General features: G+C 46.2%; 1 protein-coding gene across 1 annotated transcript in view; it reads left to right on the top strand.

Annotated features, from left to right (window-relative positions):
• Positions 1-27,551, top strand: part of LOC144095243 (uncharacterized) — a 31,672-nt gene extending 4,121 nt beyond the window's left edge. Inside the window, exons 2-10 of the mRNA XM_077629025.1 lie at positions 2,630-2,868; positions 7,841-7,953; positions 13,324-13,484; positions 15,220-15,318; positions 17,671-17,788; positions 19,739-19,821; positions 21,679-21,698; positions 25,697-25,769; positions 26,991-27,551. Coding sequence (XP_077485151.1) covers positions 2,630-2,868; positions 7,841-7,953; positions 13,324-13,484; positions 15,220-15,318; positions 17,671-17,788; positions 19,739-19,821; positions 21,679-21,698; positions 25,697-25,769; positions 26,991-27,146 — 1,062 coding nt within the window. The 3' untranslated portion in view covers positions 27,147-27,551. The remainder of the gene's footprint in view (positions 1-2,629; positions 2,869-7,840; positions 7,954-13,323; positions 13,485-15,219; positions 15,319-17,670; positions 17,789-19,738; positions 19,822-21,678; positions 21,699-25,696; positions 25,770-26,990) is intronic.
• Positions 27,552-27,796: the final 245 nt, after the last annotated feature.

The raw sequence follows: 27,796 nt of genomic DNA, 5'->3' as shown, positions 1-27,796 counted from the left end.
CTCGGCCCAGTGAGAACGTGTCGCAAGTTTTTCTTTCCGGTCGGTGAAGACTATTCGCGCGGTTGGACACTTGCCGACGATCTCTCTCGAACCACATTCGCTAGCACATATCCAGCGCGGAGGCCGCAGAGATTGGCCCCGAAACTCTTTGCGAACTCTTGGCCGCCTACTGCGTAAAGCGTCGCTAGCTGAGTGCTCTTCCGTCGCACAGCATCTTAGCTCCTCTTGGCTCGAAGCCTCTCTGCGCGATCGGCTTCTCTGAGTCACCGCTCGGAAGTCTCACGGTGCGGTAGATACTGGAGGTTCTCGCGTCGGCGCTTCTATTTTTGTTAAAGTTGCGGGAATCTAAGTGCGAATCATAACGGCCATAAAAGCAGCGGGTAGTGTTCTCAGGATACCGTGACGCGACATTGAGCCGTAGACCTTTGTTCGAAACAAGCGCATATCTCGCTGGCAATGTGAGCCTACGGCGCGGGAGGTGGCAAACAAGAAAGGAGCCTGCATTCGATGCCGTCTGCGGCTTATAACAATGCAAATATCATGGCTATACTTGTTCCCAAATAGTGCGCTTGGCGCTCGTGTCCTAGTCTCTAAAGTGTTTTCCGTTTTCTGCAGCGGATGGCTCCGCCGAACGGATGCTATTCTTTCAGACACCATGGTCTTTCGTTAGTTCCTTGTCCTTGGTACAACGCATTCTAAGTCAAAACTCCTGCTTCAGAAGAGTGCACAGTGAGATCCCGCCACCCGCGCATTTTGAAGCCGTCAAAATCTTTTTTAACGAATCTAAATTTTCACAATGAAATGGGAAGGTGCAAAAAGGAACACCAAATACAAAGCTGAGCGCCTGTCCTGTGTTATCTTTTTCTCGGTGCTTGTTGAGCTTGAGCCTACAAATTTCGGCAAAAAGGAACTATGCAACCAAAACAAGCTACTGGCTGAAGGACAGGTTTGTGCATTTCTTGTACGTTTGTCTGTGCCCTTTTCGAGTGGACAAGTGCTCGGCGTTTAGGGAATTAAGCGACCGTAGAAAGTACTGATCAACAATTTTATCTCACCGCTGCTTTTATCCAACCAACCCTGTTTTATCAAGGGGGCAATAATTTCAAAAACTAATCTACTTCACTGTATTCTCATCAATATGTTCTGCTCAGACTCTAGCGTGGATGCATAAGGCAAGGATGGCATCGTCACGCTTTGTTTTTTTCGTGCAGCCCTTACGGCAACCTACCTCGATATATTATGTGCTGCCCGAGAACATAAGAAAGAAGAACTGGTCCTGCTAAAACAGCTGGAAGAGCACATCCTTGCCCCGAAACGGAGCCGAGTGTTACAAAAAGACGCTTGCCGTGCACTTGTCCCATATCTTCAGAGATTGAATTAAACTGCAAGTGGCGACGGCTGTCCTTTGAGTTATCCCCATTCACCAAAGATGAGCCGAGTCTGCACTGCCGTCACTCGCGCGGCTCATATGAGCGACATTCTACACCTATAGCTTCTTGTGGGCACCTTTGGGACGCAGAACTCTGCAGCGAATGACGGCGGTCTCTGAGTAATATTTGTCTCAACTTTCGTTGCGGTGCATATACTGCCGGCCGTGAAATGCATGGATATCCCCTGCAGTACCCGGCAACAACCTCAACCTCTTGCAAATGGCGCGCTCACAGCCTTCCCGCGTATCTGTGTGGTTTGCATCAGAGTTAGCGTCAGATTTAGCATAATTAATGCTAGCGCATTTTCACAATGAAACGCTGAGGTGGAGCGAGGGAGAGATAACACATGTAAAGAAATGAAACCACATTACCATAAACTTCAAGAAACTAAACAAACGAAAATTCTGCTCAGACAAGAGGAGGGAAGGGTAGGTTATCTGCACATACGGCTGACTTCTGGGACACGATTATTGTAAGACGCACAGGCAGCCCGTCAGAAAGCCTTTAATTTGTCATTTACATAAGCCCAACTGCGCCACTTAAAAATGGGCGCTACCGCTCGAAACTTTATTCATTTGTTCTCACTGCAGGGCGACCACGGTTTGTGCGCGGGAGATTGAAAAGAATTCATGCATGTAACGAATATTTAGAAATTAAAGCATCAAATCCCGCTACCTGTCTGCTTAAAACGCTAGGGAGCAGCAGTGGAGAGAAGAAAGCGAAAGAAACGCAGAAAATCTAACAGAAGCAAAGAAACAACAAAATAAGAGCACGTGAAAGGGAGCGAAAGCCTTATTTCAGTATTCCGGGAAAGGCATGTACCAAAAGCGATACGACCAGTTCCTGTCAGCGACAACCGAAGCGTATGGGGAACTTGCGCTGAAGTCTGCGGTACCGATTGCAGCGCCATAACACTGCCTAGCGAGAAGAGCAAGCAGTTTTGGGTAGTACTCTTAGAACTTTTCCGCGCCGCCTTCAGGCGCTAATCGGCGTCAGCTTCCGCGCTCTGTCGAAGGCGCACGGGGCGTGCGTCAGCTATCTGGGCTACGCCGAGAGAAGCTAGGCAATGAATGCTGTCAGCCAAACGTGGGTATCTAATCGCGCAGAATGTGTTCTCGCGTTTGCAGCGGCCCAAGCGGCTGACAAAAGCAGTTTTGAGTCGCCGAATGGAGCAATTGCAGTGCACCTTGGCAGCGCAGGTTCCCCATAGCAGATGCACCGACCGACGGCACAGTGCACGGCTTCCTTTTAACCAGGGTTTACTGCACATGCACTGGGCCCTACGTGCACGATCGCAGGAGCCGCCAGAGGCGCTGGAGGAGCGGCTGCTCTTCAACGCCGGATTGCGTAGCGAGGCTGCATACGCGCCGGAGGAACTCTTCAAGTGCCACATGCGGTCGATGGACGACAAGTGTGCTGCCTTCTCTTGCACGCCCATGTAAGTATGCACACTGTGGAGTTTCGCGAAGGGTATTCGTGCCGACAAGCTGTCGCAAGCATGGCCTTGGGCTGAGGCAAGTCGGTGCACAGTTGCCAGTATAAGACAATGCGCTGTTGCTGGCTAGATGCTTGTGCTGGATATCGTAGTTTGATCACCTCGACACACTCTTCAGAATACTAATACTTGTGGGTTTGTTGCGATTCCATCAGTGCCGATATTCGCTCGCAAGAGCTTATGCTCTCAGCGCAGGGCATATACAAATAATAAAAAAAGTCGGATGCTGCAATACGACAGAGAGCGAGGTTGCCAGAGCTCTTAGTCTAGGTTTGAATGTATATTGAAGATAACTTTGGGACATCAGTTTGGGAAATACGGCCATAAGTGGTTTCTTTTAGCAGCATTCGTCCTATTCGCATTAAGATTTAAAAGCATTCCTCGACCCAGTTAAGAATTCGGTAAGCTTACTGCAACTCACTGGCCTGGGAAATGAGCACTCTCTACCACACACAGTGCTCATGTGAAACCACGCGTTAACAACTTGTATGCAGTAGAAAATAATGTATTCCTTGCTTCCAGTCAGACTAAAAATCTATTCAGTCTGAAATAACAGGAGAGATTTTGCCGACGCTCGAGTGTTACATTGTTTGGCTCTTGTGGTGCCTTATTGGGCTAATTATTTTCCTGCTTCTCCCGTTCTCTACAAAACTGCTGCAATATCTCAGCCAAACAGTATTCTCAACATTTAAATCTGAAATATAAATCTTAAACATTTAAAAGTTTAAAGCAGTTTTTGTGCATTACCATCAAAGTAACGCATAACGGGATGGTGCATGAAAGCACCCATTGTCAGAAGCCCCGCACGAAGTTTTTCGCGCCAAATGCCCCGCTGCATCTCTCTCTCCCTCTTTTTTTATAATCCGCGAGTTCAGAAATTTCTGACATGACATCCCCGTGTCCATTGCCCCGGAACTTAATATGCCGCGGCAGTGCGGGGTCTCTCACACCGGGGTCACACACACACGCCCGCCGCCGTGGTGTGTGTGTGTGTGTGTGTGTGTGTGTGTGTGTGTGTGTGTGTGTGTGTGTGTGTGTGTGTGTGTGTGTGTGTGTGTGTGTGTGTGTGTGTGTGTGTGTGTGTGTGTGTGTGTGTGTGTGTGTGTGTGTGTGTGTGTGTGTGTGTGTGTGTGTGTGTGTGTGTGTGTGTGTGTGTGTGTGTGTGTGTGTGTGTGTGTGTGTGTGTGTGTGTGTGTGTGTGTGTGTGTGTGTGTGTGTGTGTGTGCGTGCGTGCGTGCGTGCGTGCGTGCGTGCAGCATGGTTGGTGACCTGACTGCAGGCTTAGGCCTATTCCCGCCCCGGGAGCTCGTGGCAAAGCATATCCCCTCCACATACACCGGCGCTAGTTCACTTCGCCGTGCACTTGCATCACATCAATTACTTCAGCAGTACTTACTTCTTATACTTACTTGATGTAAAGCCACCCGCACACTTAACACGATGACGGACAGCGTGGTTTCAACCGAACCCAGCGCCACGAAGCATTAAGCGCCGGGAGGGTTATCATACTCTCGTACGGCAGCGGCGGCTGACTTTAGCTGGTGCACAGTTATATCTGTCTGCTTTTTCGCTTGCGCCCGATTGACGCGTAGACAGCGCGCTCGTGAAGGGGGCGTTTTCCCGCGTTTCGCTCGCGGTTTCGGGATCACGCGCTCAAGCGACGCGTTGCAGTTTTCTTATCGTGGGATCTCGACAATGCCCGCGAAGATGCCGCAGCTCGCGCGCCTTGCTGGTTTGGTTCCGAGGCTGCGATCGGGCACAGGCGAAAAGCAGTGTAATCCAACTTCGCGCCATCTATCGTCAGCCGCGCCAAACATACTGAGAGCATGATTTCACACCCAGCGGCTGAAGATTCATGGCGCTGGCATCAATCTATGATTCACGGACTCCTCATGCGTATATATTGTAATAAGAACACAGCACACTACTAATACAGCACACACAGCACACCACAGTAATAAGAGCACAGCACAGTAATAAGCACATCGTCACGAACAACCAGCCGAACCGTCCAGGCACAGAACAGAGACCGCGTTCAGTCCAGAGCACGCACGAGCGACCGAGCGTTCGGCGCTCGAGCTTCGGAGTGTTCGGCGCTCGAGCTTCGCAATGTTCGGCGCTTCTCGTCGTCTTCTTGTTGAGCGCCAGCCTCTGAAGATTCTAAAGCCCGTGTCCAGTCTTACAATATATATATTGCGCAAAAACATTGCTTTTTTTAAAGACATTAGTTCACTGCTGTTGAGGGCACAGGTGGATAGGTGCTCCTCCGGGCCTCCGGTAATGTCTGTCTGTATTGTCATTGTTTTATTCTTAGAAAAGGGGATACCACGGGGAGATATTTGGCACTAATATTATGCGCGGGTGATGTGACACACGGGGCTTATGGCATGTCGCAAATGTTGCCGAAGCTTTTGCGAAGCGGTGCAGATGACGAGAGGTTTTTGTGGCGAGTGCCTTACACAGCCATGTTACAGGCAAATTATGCACTTAAATCTGAACACGTGGTCGCGGCTCCCTCCAAGAGCAATGCCGCTGACAGACGTCACATAGCACCATGAACGAGCATTAACGCAGCTTAAATAACTCCTTATCCTTCGCCTATTTTGTGATTAAGCAGAGGCTTCTGACAAAACAAGAATAATGTTACAAAAAAAACGCAAATGCGTGTCGAAAACTTCTTGCAGCCCTTTTCTGAATGAATAAACCAGCGGAGAATAAAGGGAGAAAGGCGCACGTGCGTGCCTGAAAAATGCCCAGGCGGCAAATTTTCCAGCAGCATCGCCTTTCGTGGGCCGGTGGTGCTTAGCGTCATTGCCAGACGCAAACCACTTCAACATTTTTACTTTTATTTCTCGTCCAACTTTCGGATGTGGGGCGAAACGACGCTCTCGCTTCCCGGATTCCAAAGAAGCCGTGCGACGCGCTTTGCTAAATACACATTAGGAGCAAAAACACGAAAACAAAAGTACAGTTTAAAAAAGCGAGGAGTAGTTAAAGGCTGCATTTGTTGATGCTGCGTCTCTCGTATTTACTGACCTCAGCTGTGCATGTCGTGGCATGTAAACAAGTTAACATTTGTTCTGAAGGCGCCAGAAAATTAATGTTTACCTCCTTGCGCTAAATTTTGTTGTACGCTTTTTCTTGTTTCCTGGTAAACAAAGCCTTTCGTAAGGCCGCACAGTTTCTGCACTCACGTTTTATACTTTTCGTGCCCTCCCTCTCACGTCCTGCCTTTTGCGATGTTTTCGAATCCTTTCACCGCCTGACCGGGCCTGGCTTTCCTGCGACAAAGGCAGGAAAAGAAAGAATTACGCCCGCGTAGTTTGACACCGGTCGTTGTGCCGAGGAACAAAGGACTATCTAGAAAGCTCGGTAGCGATTGAAAGTCAGGAACGTTGATTGCTTTCTTTCCACCAAACTTTCTGACGGCAGGCGAGCGCGCTGTCCCGCTTTCATCACATTGTTTGGACTTCTGATTACAACTGTTCTTGGCAGCGCCTCGAAATTAGTGTTTACCCTTCCCGCTTGAGGCTTTATTATTCCGGCGCGCGCTGGTGAAAATCTCCCGAAAGGTTTTTTTTCTTTCTTTTCTCCCTTCTTTCCCCAGCCGATCATTTGAGTCCCCCCCCCCCCCTCTCCGTTAGCTTACACTGAATTAGCAATTCCTGTCTTCAAAGAATGAAAAATTACAAGTTCCGCGGCAAGATCAGTCAATACTCGCGTTAGAAATTCTCCGCTTTGGAATCGTTAATCAAGTTTCGGTCTATTCTCATTTTTCGTCGCTTCCACCCTATGAACCTCTCAAGATTGCAAAGAATTCGCAAATTATTATATTCAACTACGTTGACCTTTGTACCGGTTGGAACAGCGTACGAAAGGTCAATGGACGTGAAGACTGGATCGGTCAAGCGTTACTTTGCCCTGAACTCATTAAAGGTCCATTTATGTGAACGAGCACACTGCGCAGTCCTGGCCAGCATCAACTCGGGCACACGTAGCCAAAGAACGAGAAAAGCAACCCACATCCAAAAGCATGAGGTCACGTACATACGCTGCTTGATATGAACACGGAAAGCACACCCTGCATCAGCCACTTCATTTGCACATGCACTGCAGCTCTTTAGCCGCAGTATCACCGACGCTGTGGCCGCGGATTTTTCACATGCAGAATAAATAGCCGACGTTTACAGTACTGCCTTTGCTGCCACAGCCTACAATTTCAGTACCGCCAGCTCATGGAAGCAGCCGCATTGTCTGCAATGTCGTTAAAGATGCGCTTCGCGTCTTGTTCTCAAAAAGCAGGTCTGGTTTGGTTTATGGGGGTTTAAAGTTCCAAAGCGACTAAGGCTAAGAGGGACGCCGTAGTGAAGGGCTCCGGAATTTTCGACCAGCTGGTGTTCTTTAACGTGCACTGACATTGCACAGTAGACGGGCCTCTAGAATTTCGCCTCCATAGAAATTCGACCGCCGCGGCCGGGATCGAACCCACGCCTTCCAGTCAGCAGCGGAGCGCCATAACGACTGAGCTACCGCGGCGGCTGAAACAGCAGACCGGCTCTCCTAGGCGGTTGTAATGGCCGGTGTACCCAGCATTACATCCAAGGGGGTATCCGGAAAACTGCATCTGCGCATCAAGCCGCCGCAGGCACAATGAGGTGACCCTTTATCTATCTGCAAGTGCGCGTAGCTTTCATAGTCTACACAGCTGCAAGCTGTTTAAACTAAGGAGACTTAAAGATGAAGGGGATACTGTTATCTTCGACGTCTTAAAGTAAATAAATACGCCAATGTATCCGCACCGGTTTATACCTACCTTGAAGACGTGCTCTAGAAACGGCAGGCAGTTTTTTTAGGCTGAAACTGCTGCAGTTTTCTTTTTATCTTATCCCGCTTTCTCGACCCACGTCTCATGCAGGATTCGGCGGACCTTCTACCGAGCTCCATCCTTCATGTGCTACACGTTCGACCTGTACCAGTACGCGGAGGCCCGGCATCCCTTCCGAATGTGCGAGGTCCCCTGGCTGTACGGTGAGGAAGCCGCGCGCAAGGCTGAATTGGTGTTATTTTGGAGCTTAGAACGTGATCTTGGTACCACGAACCCATTTTTAATGAAAATGTAAAATGAAAATATTATTTGAAAAAAAGGTGGGGGAGGGGGGGGGGGTTTCCACAAAGTTCCTCCCTTGATTTGGTTGATAGACCTCTTGTCAGCGCCGTCATTCTACCAGCAGATCATAAGCAAGTGCTACAAGCCTCTATAATTCTTGGTTGCAAGCCCACGTAACCTCACCAATTATGTAGCCTCTCTGGGACTGGCTGTCGATTTTCCGTACCCGTAGACAACTGATAGCCGCTTACCCGATGCGTAGGGCCAGTGGCGAGAGCTAGTTGGTTTGCAGAATGGTAATCGCAATGACGCTAATGCGGATGACAGTGATATGGTTGTGCTTATGTTATGAGAGGCTTACAATGAGTACTCTTAAGTGTGAGAAATGCGTGGCCACCGACTTGAAGTTGATGAAGTGACCCTCTTAAATCCAGCCATTAGTAGTCGCAACAAAGTAACCACGTAGAAGGGTACCGAGTTCTTGGAAGGGGTGTTCGTGTGGTACAAGAGTACAGTAGGGTTAGCCTCGGACAGTGATGGCGGAATTTCCGGGCCGTTTTCCGGAACCTCGTTTCTCCTTACCGTTTAACCTCGGGCAATTAAAAGCACGGCACTCTAAATAGGCACAAACCCTAAGAATTTCTCATCTTAACCCACAAACATCCTACGGCCCGTAAAATTAGTGCTGCTGACGTGACACGAAAATAATAAGCAAAAAATCTGAGTTGAGGCGGACGTGTGGAAGTTCGTGTAGTGGCACCTAGGGCGCTGCGTTTTCATTCATGTGCGCACTAGCTAGGTGCGCGATTCATGCGGATCGGGTATTTTGATTGAGGCCTGTTACTTCCACGCTCACACGCCTCCGAGGCATTCGGCAACGCGTTCATTGATCTGCTTACGCTTATACAGCAACAAAACAAAAAAGTCGCTGCTTACAGAGCTGAGCTCCTGGTGCGGAAAAAAGAAGCATTAGCTATCGCACGCAAAACAGCGTTGCGAGTGAGCAGCTGAAAATGACAGGCTCCGTCGGTGCCGGGGCCAACAACCCCGAGGGCGGTGGCGGCGGTGCGAAATGCTCCTGAGCGCCCGCCTTCCTGTCCCGCACTTTAGCGCCGCATGCAGCGTGAAATCAATAACGCCAGCGCGGACTCGGCGAGCTGCGAGGCTTGGAGGAATAGGTCTGACCTTTGCTTAGCCGGGAAGGCGTAAACATGCATATCCGTCCAGAATGACCTGCGTTAATGCACCTTGCGTCACCAATCCCTACACAGACAGTACTAAATCTCGGTTGAGCAGTAGTACTCAGCAGTAATGCCGTTATTTCAGCAGTAATACTCCTGCGATGTTGAAACACAGTGTTGTCTAACGAGTAGTCTAAGAAGGGGTGTAAGAGCAGTGTAGCGGAAGGTCCAAAAGAAAAGGATGGGTGTGGAGGTAGAACGCGAATTGGTGGCGTCTTAACTTATGCTAGAATACATAGCGAACACCGAGAGAAGATAAAGTTTAACTGTGGCACCTGCGAGTCAGACTGAAAAACAAGGTAAAATATAAATCAAACGATTACTCTAGGCGTGATAATAGGTTTATGGTTTATGGTGGTTTAACGTCCCAAAGCGACCCAGGCTATGAAAGACGCCGTAGTGAAGTGCTCCAAGAAACTTCGACCATCTGGGGTTCCTTAGCGTGCACTGGCATCGCACAGTACACGGGCCTCTAGAATTTCGCCTCCATCGAAATTCGACCGCCGCGGCTGGGATCGAACCCGCGTCTTTCGGGTCAGCAGCCGAGCGCCATAACCAATGAGCCACCGTGACGGGGCATGGGCGTGATAATAACTCTTATGACTGATTATTTTGATGGCGATGGTGACGTTGGTTACGAAAATTGCCTGGCACAAGTACTGAAGACAGTTGCTTGACAACTTACTGCGGTATACTAAACGATCGGACGAAACAGCCGGCATTCTTAACTGGAATACCAATGAATCAGTGAATGCGTAAATTTTTTTGTTATCAGAAAAGCGTTTTATCTGAGTGCACCATAGTTCGTTTTCATGGGTTTCTTGTTTTAGCACGTGCAAAAATAACATTAATTTGGCAGATGCTTATTTAGGTTTTGACATTAATAAATTTAAATATTTAGTGAATTTGATTAAAAATAGAAATGCGAATGACTCAATGCTAGACTCAAGAAAACTAATCCTCTTTCGCATAATCTACCAATTACAGAGCTAGAGGTCGGTTTCCTAATGCCGTAGTACAGCCGGAACAATGCCCAAATTACACATCGTTCTGCAAGCCCCGACACATTGCTTATAAAACAAGGCTGGTTACACCAGCATGAGTAAATATTGAACGTAGACTTCAATCAGAAAAAAATTTGTCACAGTAGAGGGAATAGCTGCTCCATCTCGTTTTAGACGCAATCCCAGTGGCTTCAGAGGCGGATACCGCCACATGGCTGCGGCTAGGAAGCATTAGGTTGGGTTAAAAACTTCGCAGTGCGATGGAGCTCTTTTCATTTCATTGTATGGTGATAGGTTAGAACTTGCCGCGTACGGGCACAGCCTACTAGGCTGCAATGTTCATGCAAAGCAAATTGCAAAGTCACCGTTCTGCTGGCGAAAAGAAAGTTCATCGCACGTTGAAAAACTCGCAATTGGTTTGAATGCGAGCCGCCAGTCGACGAGCGAGTCATAGAGCAACAGCCAACCAGCGTCATGACGAGGAACTACTTTCAATCACAGCATGGTATGCAAATTAGCCTGGCCTTGCGGCTTTGACTCTGATTGAAATCATCTGTTGTGCGCGGTACATAGCGCGCTGCACGGGATAGCGCGCGAGGCGGAGAGCAGAAGAGATTGTTTAAGATAGGGAGTAATTTGCATAAGGGTAATCTGCATAGAAGCCTCGGGCTCTTTTAATACCCAGGAACCAAATTCCTGTCCCGGCTTGCTTTTGACCGCAGCGCTGAGAACAGTTTTTTTCTTTTCAGCCTTCCATTCATGGATCACATCGAGCTTTGAGCAGAAAGGCGCGTAATGTAGATAACAGCCTTCGTTTACGATTTTGCGCCTTCCACCGAACGAGTGTTTCTATTCAAAACATGTTTATCTGCAATAGAAGCACCGCGCTTCGTTTCGCTGCGAAATAAATGGGCACGTGTGCACCATTATCTAAAGGTGCACATTCGAAAAACATTTTTGCGCGTGTTACATGCTGGCTCTCCACAAGCTCATCTGCATGGCGCGTTTCGCATTCAGGCCATTAAGGAATCCGTCAATGTCCGTCGAGGAAAGGAGCTTCGCAGATGCATTACCGATAAAAGGCCCTGAACTACGTCACGCTTCTTTCCTACGCTCGATACATAGACAGAAGGGCTGAATAACAAGCGAAAGAGAGTAGAGATAGGCACGACACAAAACAGAAGCGAGTAGAAATGAAAGGCAAGAAGCGACGTAGATGGCAACTATGGTAAAGAGTAGAACTACTTTGAGATGGGCCACAGGCGCTCAACTGGCCGAATGAACAAGGAATCTTCCTCAGTCGTCTGCCTAGATGATAAAAACAAAAGGCCTAACTGTCATCCTGAACGTTGTCAGCGCTTGTGTCTCCTCGTTAGGCTTGCAGCAAGCACGCTTTGCGTAGACTGAATGCTGAGTGTTTGGTAAAAGATGATTGGCTCACTTATATTACAAGCGCTCCTCCGCGTAGAAATTCGGTGTATTTACGAAAGCACTCCGTGGTTCTTTACTCAGATGCAGCGGTAGGGTGTGCCGACTGGAGTTGAAGTAGTGACGGAACAAGTTCGTTTCGTTTTGGCAGAACTGAAGGAAAGCGTTCAGGGCTGGCTGACCAGTTCAGTACTATTCCACTTGGTCCTGTTCGTAAGATCCTGTTCGTAATTCCATGCTTAACATAAGTTTCCGTTTTTCGTAACCTTCCTTGGTTGTGGGCCGATGTTCTAAAATCCCAAGCGAAATATTTCCATGCCATAGGTGAACGCCCAGATATCTCTCATGCTCAGATTATACCAAGTCTAAAATATTTTTCTTGCGTCCCAAGATCAGATCAGCTCCAGGCATAATCCAAGTGGGAGTTTAAATTTTTGACTTAATTTTGTTAGTATTTCAATCTTTGAGAAGAGCCATGCAGGCTCATGTCATAACAAAAACGTGAAGGAATTAATCCTCTATCAACGACAAGTTTAAAATCGAATCAGAACTTTCCTTCGCGCTTATAAATCACAGCGTAGTAATCTGTAGCTTTTACGTGTGCATAATCTGATTATACCCGGCCAGGTCCTAGCCTAAAAAAAAGTTCGTGGTCCAAGAAGTAAGATAACACAATTTTTCGAAAACTATTAGGCATCGCGTGATCATGCTTTACAGACGAAGTTCTTGTGGGGTAAAAAAATAATACGCGCAACTAAAATTATGAGGTATGTATTTTTTCCCCAACCTTAAAATATTATCACTGCTGGCATGAACCGGCCAAAAAGTCCGGTTTCAGTATAATGCGATAAATAAAGGTCTCGGCCAATAGACCGTGAAGAACTTAATTGAAAATCTGTACTAGCCTGTACAAAGCAGAAAAAAATGCGCGAATTCACCGATATCTTGTAATCTTCTTATGGAAACAAATTCTTCACGTACTTAAGATACACACTTAAGATAGACCGATTGAAATCCCAAATTGGAGCCAGCGCACGATTTCAGTCAGCAAGGACCTAAACTTTATCAGCCATATTTTAAAATCTTGAATATTCTAAACAGCCTCATAGCTTATTACTTCCTTTTGAACTGGAAAAATGATTATGAAGAATATTTTTAGGCCAAGATTATATAACGAATCTATTTCTAGTTGTTTTCCGCTCTCGTCAATTTTTTTTTCCTTCCTGGCGAATCGACTCCACGCCACCCTACCGGTGTCATTAGCGCGTCGGTGTGGCGGATGATTAGGGGAGAAATGGCGTCGAAGGAAAAAGTATGATTTCAATAAGCACCACTGTAAAAATATTGTATCCGTCCTGGATAACTGAGTGGAACAGCAGGAGCATTCGGAATGCCTGAAGGACTGCTGTTCACTCTCTTTTTTTCTTACCTCTCCCGTCGTTCATTCGTTCTTCCATGTGCTTGCCCCTTCCAGCAACCATTACTAAAAACGAAGATTAACACCGCATATACTCACATATAAGTGGGATAAACATCGTCAGGCTGCTGTCTACTATATCATAGGCGCACTTTTTGAGAGGCATCGTTTATTTGCTCGCATTCCTTTTTTTTTTTCCAGAACTGGAGCTCACAGCGGAGTGGGACCCCCGCGAGACCGGGCCCACTGACCACGTGTGGAAGTATCCCCTCATCGTACACGAGGCCGAGGTCTGTCCTCCGGAAAAGCTTGCTCCCATCCATCTCAGGCTGGGAATGCGGTACACCGTCTCGATCTCTCAGGTTAGTCATGTGCGGCTGCCACAGACCCGCTGAAGTAGTCTCAGCTCTAGCGAACAAGGATGGACACAAACGCAAGCAGCGGCTATCTATCATTAGGTTCCTTTAGGTTAGGGTTATCCTATCGGTTAGAGGTTAAAGGGGAGCAGCGGGGCGCCAGTGCGCATGCGCAGGACAATAACCGGAGGGACGTTATTGCGCTGCGCATGCGACCTGGAGCCCCGCTGCTCCCCTATCTTCCTAATCGATAGGGTCACCCTATTCTAAAAGTCCCAGTTAACCCCTGTTTGCAAGGACAGCGTGAATGAATGAATGAATGAATGAACTTTTATTAATGCAGAGGAAGGCCCGTGGCCACGGTTGGGAAATGGAGATTTTGAGAATAAATTTTAACTTATCGCTACGGGTGCCAGTTCGCCACCATACAGTTAAATTGTGTTATATGCCGGCACAGGTTTCCTGCACAGTAATCGCATCATTAGCTGCTCCGACTCTTGTTAATTTTTTTATTTACCACCACACGCGAAAAGGCTGTCCCGTGTGAACGCCTTTTGTTCACATGAACCTAAAATTGTGTTTTCTCACGGAGGCAGTTGCAGAAAATTAGGGATTTTCGCTGGATTTTCGCTGGGGGTAAACACCCGCCGCGGTGGCTCAGTGGTTAGGGCGCTCGACTACTGATCCGGAGTTCCCGGGTTCGAACCTGACCACGGCGGCTGCGTTTTTATGGAGGAAAAACGCTAAGGCGCCCGTGTGCTGTGCGATGTCAGTGCACGTTAAAGATCCCCAGGTGATAGAAATTATTCCGGAGCCCTCTTCTTCTTCTTCTTCTCCTCAAGTAATATGGCACATACCCTCCACTACGGCACCTCTTCTTCCTTTCTTCTTTCACTCTCTCTTTTATCCCTTCCCTTACGGCTCGGTTCACGTGTCCAACGATATATGAGGCAGATACTGCGCTATTTCCTTTCCTCAAAAACCAATTATTATTATTATTATTGGGGGTAAACAAGCTGGCCCTGAACTTAGGCTTTTCTTTTATTTATGACTTTTACCAAGCCGCGGAAGAATACTGGAAAAACAACCGTTGCAGATGCACACTGGGTAAAGTTTTCTGGAAGTCGCTGTATTCGCAAGCATTCTCTAAGGCTTATGCTAAGGCTTAGGCTAACCCAAACATTGAGGACAATCACTCGTTCCAATAAGACGCGCGCGTTCCGCATTGCATTGAGTATTGAAATGTGTTGAGTATTGAAATGTGTGTTGCTTTACCTTCATTAACCCGCCGCGGTGGCTCAGTGGTCAGGGCGCTCGACTACTGATCCGGAGTTCCCGGGTTCGAACCCGACCGCGGCGGCTGCGTTTTTATGGAGGCAAAACGCTAAGGCGCCCGTGCGCTGTGCGATGTTAGTGCACGTTAAAGATCCCCAGATGGTCGAAATTATTCCGGAGCCCTCCACTACGGCACCTCTTTCTTCATTTCTTCTTTCACTCTCTTCCCTTACGGCGCTGTTCAGGTGTCCAACGATGTATGAGACAGATACTGCGCCATTTCCTTTCCCCAAAAAACCAATTATTATTAATACCTTCATTCTATTTCGCACGCAAGGCAGTCGGTATTTGTAAATCCACGAAGAAAGCTGCGTTATTTTTAACTAAATGTAACTCCTATAGAAGTGTCAAATTGTGTAGAATTAAATTCGGCGAAATCACAAAAAGTAATTCTCGCACTTTCCAGAGGTCGTTCAGGCGCCTTCCATACCCAAGCGCTTCTCGCTGCACCGATTACCGTACGAGAGGTCGAGTGGACGCCTACTTCGGATACATGAACTACGAGGTGAGCTCTCAAATGCAGTCACGCTCACTAGAACCTGGAACACACAAGGCTTGATCGCAGCTTAGATCACGAAACAACACGACCCTGGCGGAATTTAGAAGCAGCGCATTTCATTGGCAGTGTTGCTTATTTGAATAAAAATGAGAGCTCACTGAACTGCATCCGCTAAATTGTGGCTGTGCGATATCACGCATTTATCTGCCGTAAAGCCCGAACGTCAGTACAGTCACTGTGGAATGCTTATTCACGTTAATTCGAGTGCGCGCAGCTATACCTACAGCGAGGTGTCTGTTAAAACTATCACTTGAAATTTTTTCCTCTTTGTAATATTTTAAACCGAAAATATTTTAAAGAGTCAAGGCATCGGTGGTGAGCGCAACAGAGAACGGAACGGCGTCACAGTATTGTTATGTTATAGATGGCGTGGTACGTGGAAGCCGCTAATCCCATGTGCATCCATGACGTCATAAAATAAAAGCGCACATTGATTCAATATATCCCTTTAACTTAGTGATGCGGCTATGACTGCCTGTAGTTCGCACACTGAGTCCTAAATGGTGGGAAGTTTTAATGCTGGCCTCAAGGAAAGCCGGCCAACAATGCTTTTTCAAGATTGATAATAGCTTTGTGCCGAATTTTGTTTTTAGTACACCTGCTCACCACGGTGCTTTCGCAGGTGCAGTTTAAAGACACTACTGGCTTTCAAAGCACACAGTCGCTTTAATGCGGGACGCGTTTTAAAGCGAAAACATGTTATGGCTCAAGAATAAATCACCTATGCCAATATCGCTTTGCTGCCATCTTTAGTTGCGAGTCGTGGGTCGCGAAGAATGGTGCAAATAAAAGAGAAACATTTAATTGTTGTCTACGCTCGCTTGAGTGCCGTAAACTTTGTACGGGCCTACGTCACCGATAATCCGGGGGGAAGAAGAGGTGGGGGGGGGGGGGAGGAGGCTAGCGTCGTCATAGTACAAAAGGTTCTCCTCATCTTCCTGAAACTGTCCTTAATTCATACAAATCAGCAAAGGGCTCGAAACTTCAAATGCATGAAGCCATGCTCAGGGCTCTCAGGAACAGCTGACAGTTTCCAAACGCAAAAACCTGAAAAATGATCGAGGAAACACTGGAGGCCACAAAAAAGTTGTCCAAAATGTTTTGTAGTCTGAAAATTTTTCCAGGATTCTTTTTGAGCGAGGAGCATTTATCTCCGATTGCAAATGCAATGGTTCTCGAAGAAAAGGCTGTCATTCTGCGCATTACAAAGCTAGTTGCTATAAGATTAAAGTAGCATGCAGTGCATGGTTAAGATTAAAACTACACTTCCCGCACGCATGAATACCACCATTTTAATTTTAAGACTATCGAGATTCTTTTATAGAATAACAGATGGGGGCAAAAAGTTTTTTGTGTGTGTTTTGATTTTATGATCTCATGTCCACTATTATTACAGCACTGGTCACAAACGTCCGAGAAACAAAACCTGACTTTACAAAACAAGTAACGCAGCCACATTCTTGTCCCTGTATTTCTTTTCATCTATTTCGTGCGAAACGTTGGGAGCATAGAATAGCATTACGCGAATTCCATTTCCTCTGCTTCTGTGTCTACGTGTCGTTTGTAACAGCAACACAACTCATATATTTCACCGAAACGAGACCTGGCTTGTCGTAACAAGCAAGGTAGTCTCATCTTCCCCGTCGTAATTGGATGCCCTGCATTTCACTTATTTCTTGTCCCAAGCAGAAAGGACGGGACGCCAGTTTGTGTAGCCAGGATTCAGCCCTAATCAAGAGGGGCCGACTGTTGCTGAAGAAAGGGTTTGTTAACCAGGGATAAATGTTAGCGTAGAAATTGCATTCGTTCCCTTATATATCATCTCGGTTTTCTTTATGCTCCTTTCTTTCTCACGACGGCTCACCATTTGCCCCGACTGTTTGTTACGGAAATCATTACCGTTATGGCCAGACCTAACAGGCTAGAATACATGGCAGCTCCTCGTTTCTGCTATGCCTTTTTTTTCCGCGCGGGGAAAATTCCCAGAAAAAGCTCGGAGTGGGAAGGAGGCAATGCGTTTTCATTTTTACAAGTCTCCTGTTCGTATAACTGAACAAGCACAAAACGCTACGGCATTTTTTTTGTTTACAATACACGAAGCCGAACCCACTTAGCCTTGTACAAGTCACGCTACCGTCGTTTCTCTAGGGAGTGAAGAGACTCATCAGGACAATGATTGGCTGCCCCCGCATGCACTGATATCAGTGTTCAAAGATTTCGCACTTTATTGTCAAAATTTTAGGAACGTTGGCTGAGCAACGACGTCCGAACCGTATGTCGTACCTTGTTTCCGCTCAGGTGTGTCTTCAGGACTGTTCGATCCAGAGGGAGCTGGAAAAATGCGGATGCGCTCTCCCCGAACACGAGTTCGCAGCGGCCGCGTTCAACGGAGCGCCTTGCACTAAGGAGAGCCGACGTGAGTTCACGGGACATGGGGCCGTTCTTACCATACTACCTGATGATTTCTGGCGCCACACCTGCCTTTCTGTGTTAACTGCCGTAATAAGCTTACTTGGTGCTTCTTCTCGGTATGAAAGCACTACTTCACAAGGTCAAAGCGGCTCACCAAGTTTATGTGAAGCTTGACCTTGCGGGTGACCTTGGCCAAAGCATAAATAAATTAATGTAATTAATAAATATTGCCGCGACTGGGACTCGAACCCGCGTCAGCGCGAACAGATCAGCTTCACTGGCCACTGCACAAGAACACTATGCTATCGGCGCAGCCGATCACGCCTCGTGTTAAACTGCAGCACACTTTCGCGCCGTGCATTGAACATAATCGTCTTAATCAACTAATACTGCTATCGAACTAATATCGTCGCCATATGTGCCGACGACCCAGCAAACAAAAACCATGAGCCAATCAGGCTGAGCACATGCTCTCGCACGTTACTAGGTCTAACTACGTTAAAACTAAACTAACTACGTTAAAACATACAATTAAGGAGCATTTCACTTCTTTCCGGAATATGTATCTTTTTAGAAACACAAAATAAGAATTGCGCATGGTTTCCTCCTATCTACTACAAGATCCTGAACGAATTATGGGACACAAAGTATAATTCACCGAATTGCAGCCTTAAGTAATGCGCACCCATCTTTAGTGGAAATAGCTCAAGAAGCTGCGACCTTTGTTGCCTTTGAGAAGAAATTTATGTTGCTTTCCTGTTTTGTAATTTTGCGATTATTTGAGTTTAGTTGGCACAATTTCTTTTTATTAGTGTTGTGGATTTTTCTGTCGCCTGTACATTCATACTCTAGTGTCTGTTTTCCATTTTGGAAATGATTTTCTTTTGCTAGTTGCTGCATTAGACCTGTGTTTATTTTTATGGTTAGGCAGTTCGGGCATAACGGTGCCATGTTTCTGTTTTGATTTAGGTTTTAGGAATGTCTTTCTCTTTTGTCTTTGTGATTAGGTTTTCTACCCAAATGTATGCTGCTGTTTGCTTGTAAAGTGATTTTTTTTATCGTACGTATGATTTGCCGCTTAGTCACGCGTGTCCTGATGTGTAAGCCGGGCCGCGTCAAGAGGCATGCTTTGCCTCCTTCTGCCTCTCTCCGGGGGCATATTGTCTTTTCAACATTTCAACAAAACACTACTATTTTTTTTTTTTGCAGGAATATGCGTACAAATCCTCTCTAGCCACCGAGACAACGGCTTTTGCAAAAAACAGTGCACGCAGCCCTGCAGGTACGAATTTTCCCGCCTTTTTCAGCGTAGCTTAATTTTTTCCTCCGCCAGCTATGCAGAGAAGAGAGCGGAAGGTGATGGCGACGGACACTGAACGAGGAAAAGCAGGGCACTTCCTTTCAACTACTCCAAACACGAATACGCCGATATGGGAGTGTAAACGGAGTAAGCTGTCCCCTTGCGCACTCCCTCTAAATAGAGTGTGCTTAAGGGCAGCTTACTTCCGTTTACACTCCTTTCTGTTTAGAGCGTACGTTTACAGATGGAACATTACATGCTTTTTGGCCGAAGAAGTTGCGCAAGAGATACGAAAGGGCAACAATGAACAAAAGTAAAGAAAAACAATGCTAATATATTTTACGATGCACATCTATTTCACAGCTCATAAAATGCATTGATACGACTCAGGTGTCTACGCTTAGAGATATTAATTTTTTTTTTAGAAATTCTAGAATTAAACAGGGCAGTACGCAGCGAATCGGAACACGAGATGCGTTCCCAACGAACCTTCAAGGACAGAGACATTGATCAGGAAGACCAGCAGTGTTTCTGAGCGTGTACGGGAGAGGCGGCCGCCTTTCGAACGATCCGAGACAAGATCGTTGGCCTGGAAGACAAAAAGAGCGCAGGCCATTTGCACGCGCCCCAAGCAACGCGCGTCTTTGTGTTCAGCAACGGCAACAGCATTGTTTGGGTGCAAGCCAAGCAGGGACATCTTGCTGTTCTGCATGCAAATGCGGCGGAACGCCGTACGGGTGCGTCTGGAGGTCGTTTCTAGGCAACGTTTCACGCAAACCACGTGCGTCCGCGGTTCGCTCTAAACGAAATTCTCCGACCGGGAAAACGCAGTGCCGCAGGCGTACAGGGACGCTCGTCCTGTTTCGAGCGGGACAGCAGTAAAAACGGCGAAGGGATGCTCCCTATAGGGTTTGCCCTGCTACGCTTGAGAGCTGGTATGCTTAAGTTTTGCCACCGAATTCAGTTGCGAGTGTCAGCCTTCGGGTATGAAACGAGAGAGTGAAGTCCCTGGGGCACCTAAAGGGTGCACCGTCTCGGTACAATTGTTCGCTTCGTATGCAGTACGCGGCTGAGTGTTTTGGGAAGCTTTGGGGAAAAAAAAAGACATTGTTTACGACCAGCTGTCTTGCAGCGAGAGGAGAAAGTGCACTGTAAACGTCGATGTGGTTTCAGAGAAGCCTGTGATTTTTTTGGTGGTTTGTTGCATGCTCGGTTACACAGCTTAAACGTGGCCAACCGTGCTAGAGTCACTGACACCTCTTGTGCCTTATGCTAAGAACTGCTCCATGGAGCTTATACGTAAAAAATAAAGTATGGAAATCATATATGTGGGGGGGGGGGGGGGGGGGGGATATGCGTGACGAGCGAAAGCCAACAAAAATACATTTTTAAGGTCGTTCACTCATTCGCGGCTCTTCTAACTTGCTACACGGCTTCGCACATGTCGGCTACAGAGAGGTCATCGCTCAGTGCTGGAGGACGGGCGGAACTCTTGTTTAGCATGAGCTTAGATAGAGTATGCCACATGCGCAGAAAGTTCTTGCATGAAAAGCAAGTGAGTGGTACATAGTGCATTACCGACCCCCCCCCCCCCCTCCCCCCGGAGCGGCTGAACGGCGGTCACCTTCAGTTCCCGCATTTCAAAAGGAGTGTAGTACCGCTTTACTTCTTCGTTTCGTTGGAGAAGGAAATCAAAGAAATGATCGTGTACTAAAGTTTTTAGTAAGGTTGACGAAGCCCAGATAGCCAGAATAATCTGCAGCCCTCCACTAACTAATGTGTTGTAGTCTAAGGTGTAGGTTTTGTACGAGAAGATAACAGTGTAATCAGTGGACTGTAAACCCTAGCTCTGACCCTCTTTCGTTCGAAAAAAAAGAAATAATGCAAACGTTACGCTTCGAGGCCTCGCTTCTGCACATCCATCATACGCCTACGGCAGCGAATCACCACAAGTGCCTTAACGATTTCGAGTGTCAGATTTCGATTTTCCTCTTACTACAAAACTGCTGAATTATTCAACCTCTTTACTTATACCGAGCAGAGTCCAATTACACTCTTTTCAGAGCAGTCGCTAACGTTGTTGATTTCAGATACAGGTAAGTTGACTAGGCCAAAAAATGTAGGCAGTTTGGCATTCTAGAGAGCTGCCTGGCATATGAGGTAGCGTCATTATCTTCAGATTTAGCCGTGTGTATGCGTAACATTTTTTTTGTGTGTGTGAGTGTGGCTTGACTCAAGATGCTTTTTAAACCGACAAAGAAGACAACAATTATTTCTCAATTAGCCAACCGCTGAAAGGTCGCTTGCGTAAAACGGTACGAACAGAAAGGAATGTTAGACTTGATTCTTACTTTCACCTGGAACATCCACTCATGTAAGGTTTTGACAAATCTTGAAGCAGTGAACATTGAGCTACAAACGGCTTTTTTTTTTACTTTCGCAATTTACAGTGATGAGTGATTGATATTTTCCCCATCTTTCTTGTACCTCTATTTATGCTGTTTAAGGAGCATCAGTTACTACTGCCTTGAATAATTTTTAAAGTTCTTGTTTTTTTTTATTCAACAGTGAACTTACATATGACGTAAAGCTAGTGGGCCTTGCGGATGATCAGGTAAGCACAGCAATGTAGCGATTTCATCGATATACACATTCTTTAAATACCCATATTCGAGACCTGCATGGATTCTTGATGTTATCTATAGGTAACGAGAGAGGTTATTTTCTTTTCTAGTTGACAGGAATAATGGTGAAGAGCGTCCATGTAGAGGTTACTTAGGGAATCCGCTACGAAAACTACAGCATATACAAAAAAAATTCAAATCACTATGTCATTTTTAACTCTGGCACACACTGTCGGCTTGGCACACAAGCTTTTTTCGCACAACTTTGGTGCTGTGAGGAAAAGTCTAAAATTTAATCGTCGATTACTTAGTTTCGGTGCTAGCGCAGAAAAAGTTGGCATGTTTTACCTACAGCCTATATAGATTTGAACTTCTATTATGCTTTAGTATCGCTGAATTCTCAAAATGTGGTGCAGTTGCCCCTTAAAGGGTCATCCATAGGAGCCCCTACGCCACGCGTGCGATAGACAAGGCCCAGTATTCGCCGCGAGCAGGGGCACGGACACCAATTTTGGGGCTGTGTCCCGCTGTGGGTCGGTTAGAACGACTCCGCGGGCCACATCCGGCCAACGGGCCGTAGTGAGACACCTGGTATTAGACAACACTCGTATTCACTTCATCCCGCACTATACTGCACAAAGCTTCCCAACTAGTGTTTTGCAGTATTTCCACGTTTAAGGGGTATCCTCATATTCAAGAAATTCTGGGCCGATTGTGTTTAGCAGGGCATTCCTTTTTTTCCTCCAACGCAGAAAAAAAGGAGCGACTTGCAGTTGCAATAACGGTCCTTGTGTACCTTGTCGTTAGCCTGTTTTCATGACAGCTGAAAGCAGACATCCACCACGCTAACTCAGCCGCTAAGCATCGTGCAGACCCGCAAAGTGGATCAGCGGCTATGGGGTTCGGAAGCTGTGCCCATTGTCCCGGGATCGAACCTTGTTATTGGCGGGCGCATTCAGATGGAAGAAACATTTAACAAAAATCTCGGTGTACCAGTGTTTTATTACACGTCAAAGAGCCCGAGCAGGTCAAAAATAAATCCGGAGCCGTCCAATACAACGTGTCTCGCGGCCGCTTCTTCAGCTTTGGTGCGTGAAAATTAATAATTAAGCACCGCATGCAGCAAGGAGGAAGTCATGTGGTTCGGTCTCATTTTAACCAGCTGTACTTTTTTTCTGCCTTATTTTAATTTCTGCATAAACTGAAGTTAATACAAGTAACTGTGGCGCTGTAATCTCAAAAAGAGAACACCGCAATTTCTTTATGCTTTTTTTAGCTTGAATGATTGTCAGCTTCATCTAAATACTCGATAAGACACTGTAGAGTTTCTTAACTCTTAGAGCTGAACGTTTATGTTTTAGTTTTTCGCTCAGTAACCCAAGGTAAAATAAATAGAACATTTTTACAAAGCCGTGCTATATTGGGCAAGGAAAGCCACGGCCAAGAACCGGAAAAAAAATTGTCGACTTCTAGACAATGATGCAGGAAGAGGCGCGATAGATTAATAAAGACGCTTTCATATACAATCATACGATTTACGAGCACAGACTTTCTAGTAATAAAAGAACTCGATTTTTATTACAGTTCAGCAACATCGATACGCAAATACTGCACTTTATCACTTATAGTGTCCGTTATCTCCCTTACACACGCCAGCCTGGAGAAAACAAGCAAGTATTGTTTTGCTACACCTACTATTAGATTTGCAACAACATAAATTTACAGTCACTTTTTTTACGAGCGTTCCTTGAGCGAAGCTTAAACAGCATGCGACTGAAAAAGTTAAGTACCAGCCTGCCAGAGCACCATGCCTCAGTGTTTACATTCTCATTGTTTTCAGCTGTTTTACTTTCTTCGACAATTATATTTTCCGGTAGACTGCACTCTATTGAGAACAGATGGTATACGCGAATTTTGACCATGGTCTGCCATATATCAGTTTTCAGTGCTGCCTAAGCCGCATGCAGGAAGAAATGTTTAGGAGGGCGGTCGCTAGCCACGCTGCCTGACAAAAATGTGCCGGAAGTCACGTGATTTCACAAGGACTACCGGAAGCTTTTGGCCGATGGCGCAGCCAGTAGTAACGATGGGCGCAGCGGCGTCGTCTGCACCATTGTCGAGCTGAGCCGAGAGTGGAGCCCTGAAGCCGGGTCTCAGAAAATGTGACGCAATGGCTTCTGCGAAATTCTTTCCTTCTTGCATGCTACGCCGCAAGTGACATTTCCTTTACAGTATCAATATCGCATGGAATTGCGTGCAGATTGAGTAGACTGGCAGAGTGTAAGCACTAAATCATAGCGCCTTTAATAATTCTCGTCAATGGACGTACTGTTCACCACCTACTGTGCACAAGCTGCTTAACATTCATTCTTTTTTCTGACGTCCATAAATTGTATTCAGACATAAACAGCTGGTTACAGTCAACAAAGTATGGTGTTCAAGTTTCTTACCACACTTTGCACGACTCGCAAAACAGCGCAAGTTCACAGCTTTTTTTTTAGAACTTAAACTCAAAGCATGTAATCTATACCTGCCACATAAATAATATAACACATAGCATATAAAAGAACGCATACAACTAATGTTATGTTACCTGACACGTGGCATGAGGAACGCAACTGAAACATTTCACAAAAACGCTGACTTATCAATCGCCTTTCAGTGCCACAAGAATAGCGCCCTTAATTAAAATTAACATAAAAGCATTAATCCACGTTTTACACTTCTACGTAATTATGTTTTACCTTAGTCATCGTTGCGACTTCGCCGCACACTAAACTTAATATATTTTACTTCGTATTCCCTCGCACCTTTAAGATCTGTTAAACAAGTGCTAGTAAATTTCAGTAAGTGATTAGCATCTTCGCTGCTGATGGAGAGAGACAAACACGGAAGGCTTTGATGCCTAGAAGGATGGAGGGGTCGACAGGAGGAGCGAGTCTCTGGCGCGCTATCCCACATTACATTTCTTCTGATTACCTTTCTAGCAAAAGTGGGAACTCTACTTTAAAAAGTGAACTCTTCTGCAGTATAGCAGTTTAGGCAGCATTATGTTAACTGTTTATTGCCCACGTTATGAAGGGATAAAAAAATTCTTAATTCCATATTGTGCTAGCTAATGCACTAGCATTCAAGAGCCAATATCAACATTATGTTATTGCCGCGCTAAAATTTGAGAAATTGGCATGTGGCTAGTTAGCAACAATTAGCAGTTGGTGCACTTTTACCGTTTGTCCGAAACACAGCCGACCGGGGCGGCAGCGTTTCGATGGAGGCGAAACGCAATGGCGCCCGTGTGCTGTGCGATGTCAGCGCAACCTTAAATATCCCAAGGTGGTCGAATTTATTCCGGAGCCCTCCACTGTGGCACCCCTTTCTTCCTTTCTTCTTTCACTCCCACCTTTATTCCTTCCCTTACGGCGCGGTTCAGGTGTCCAAAGATATGTGAGACGATACCGCGCCATTTCCTTTCCCCAAAAAACCAATTCCATTCAGTTTCGTAAAAGACCAAATCAAACTCATCGAATCAATTCAAAAGCTCAAGTGCAGTAAACAATTTTTCACCCAGTGTTTTTTTTTTGACAGTTTTTCCGCAAAATCTGTCGTAACATGAGAGACGAAGTATCTTTGGACGCTGAGTGGAAGTCGCATATACGCGCTCCCTTTTCCTTCACAAAGCTCGCTCACGGGGACGCCAAGCATTTTCACAGAACAGCGCTGGCTTATGAGAACATGCTGACATCAAACTTAGTATGCAAGTTTAGAAAATTGTGTGGAAACGGTTTATCGAGAATTACCGACAGTGGGCAGTAAAGGGTTCAAAAAATGGCTTATATAACTACAACCATTTTATTGCTTTTCATTTAGTACCTAATCTAGACGATGTATCCAACATTCTGTGAACATTCTCCTGTAGCCTAGCACACTCTTAGCGACGGCTGTTTGGAAATCCCGTTTTAAAGACTACAGCGCGCGCGTGCTGTTGCAGGTCGTCATTCACGGCAATAGTCCGCTTCGCAGCAAACTCACAGACTGTATACTACTACCACAGAAGACTTTCGGTAAGCGTTATTGGTATGTCTACTGACCCTGGCTGCTTCGCAAAACGACGCGCCTGTGTTCATAAATCTTACTTGGTTTGTACGACACAAACAATATTACTGACATTAGTATATAAAACTGGTGTAAGATAACTCGAATGTGTTTTTTAACGCATTTGGTTTTTTCTAGCAATATTTTGCAGTATTTCGACAACACTCGATCTTCGTTGCCTGGTGTGCCGCTTTCACGATTACTATAAGTAATATAACACATAACATTTAACAGAACGCATATAACTGATGTTATGTTACCTTACACCTGGCAAGACAAATGCAACTGAGACTTTTTTTTTTTACAGTGTTCACCCCAAAAACACTGACTTATCAACCGCAATGCTTCGTCACGTTTTCTTCAGAAGCTATTTTCACGGTTCATGTTTGCGTCACAAATTGTATGAATTCTTTCCTGCATAGTCAGGAGTTACTGCAGTATGTGACAAATGAAAGATAAAAGAACCAGCTATGAAAGGTGATGGTACCCAGTAGCAAGAATATGTACTATTGCGATCAAACATTTACGGGACGCGTGTGTGCAGGAAAACAATTATTTCAGAGCAGTCACGTAATCCAGTCCCCTGAAATGCTTCAAAACACGAAGGTACGCGCATGCTCTATCTGCTGGCAACAATTCCACGCGACTGAGCCGCAAGGTAAAGCTGAAATGAATTTTTTTCCCGAGAACATGTGTCCCGTAATATTTTGATCGCGACGGTACATGTATATGTTGAGTTTGACTGGAGGACCGAACCACCGCGTACAGTTAGAGCGGTAAAGGCAGCATGCTTAAAATTAGTAATACTAAAGTGCCCGCACGTAAGCCTCTACACGTAGTGTAAAGAGAAGAAACAGGAATTTCAAGACTGCTTTCCCGGAAGTGCTTTAAGATTCTAATTCTAGCATAGCCGAAACGTACAAGCGTAGACGCATAGTGGTTTACCAGACTCCAACTGCTCATGCGCAGCTGGCGTCCGGTAAACCCCTATGCGTCTACGCTAGTACGTCTCCGCTATGCTAAAAGTCTCTTAAGCTCCGGCTCTAACGCACTGTGAACGCCACTTCACATGGAATCAGACACATTCAATACAGCCCCTTTTTCTAGTCAACCTAATCTACCTATACAAAACCGTGCGCCTTGGCGTCACCCCGTAGACGTCCATCTTACGCTCTCGTCCCGCTTCGCAGGGACAGGAAGCACTTGCCTACGTGGGCGGCTACATCGGCATGTGGCTGGGCGTGTCCCTCTACTCTATCTACGTGGGTCTCGAGACGTGGCTGGGAGCGTTCCTGCGCAGTCGCTGGCACGTGTTCACGCAACCTCAACACGTGCGGACACAGTAGATTGAGAGCAGCGCGGCTCGAGAATCAAGCCAAGCAAAGCACTGCGGCTGTTCAACCATCAGTCTACAAATTCAATGTTTGCTGATAATGGACGATGTAGGTCTAGAGGAGTCATGTGTATGCGCAAAGCATACTGAAAGTAGTCTTGCACACTGGTATTAGCTCACATGTAGGGCTTGACAGCAATGGCGGCATCACTTCGACTCACATTATTTTATGTGTGTTATTACAATTCAGTGATGTGAGCAGGGCGGCGGCAATATTTACCAACATTTTAAAAATATAAGCGCAAATCATATCAAACATATACTTAACTGCGGCTCACTTAAGACGCCTCGAAGCACGCGAGCATAAGATGACGGTCGATTCTCATCCGCTCCCTCTTTACAGAAAGCAAACAGAACATATATAACAATTTTCAAGCCTACAAAGGCTCAAATTGTTTTTTGATGCCCCGCGCGTGTCAACTTTTCCTTAGATTTCGTACGGCCGTGGCTTTTGTTTTCTGTTGTAGCTTTCGTTGTTTAATAAATATTTCCACACAGGTATGCAACGCACCCAACTGTTTCCTTGGAGTTCAAAAAAAAAAGTCACGGTAAAGAACTCCGCCGGTAAGATGAATGACAGCGCGAATATTCCCCAAGTTTTCT

This window comes from Amblyomma americanum, chromosome 6 (genome assembly GCF_052857255.1).
Source record: "Amblyomma americanum isolate KBUSLIRL-KWMA chromosome 6, ASM5285725v1, whole genome shotgun sequence".
Classification (NCBI taxonomy): Eukaryota; Metazoa; Arthropoda; class Arachnida; order Ixodida; family Ixodidae; genus Amblyomma; species Amblyomma americanum.
Note: the sequence above shows the minus strand (reverse complement) of the source record. Positions and strands in the feature narration are given on the sequence as shown.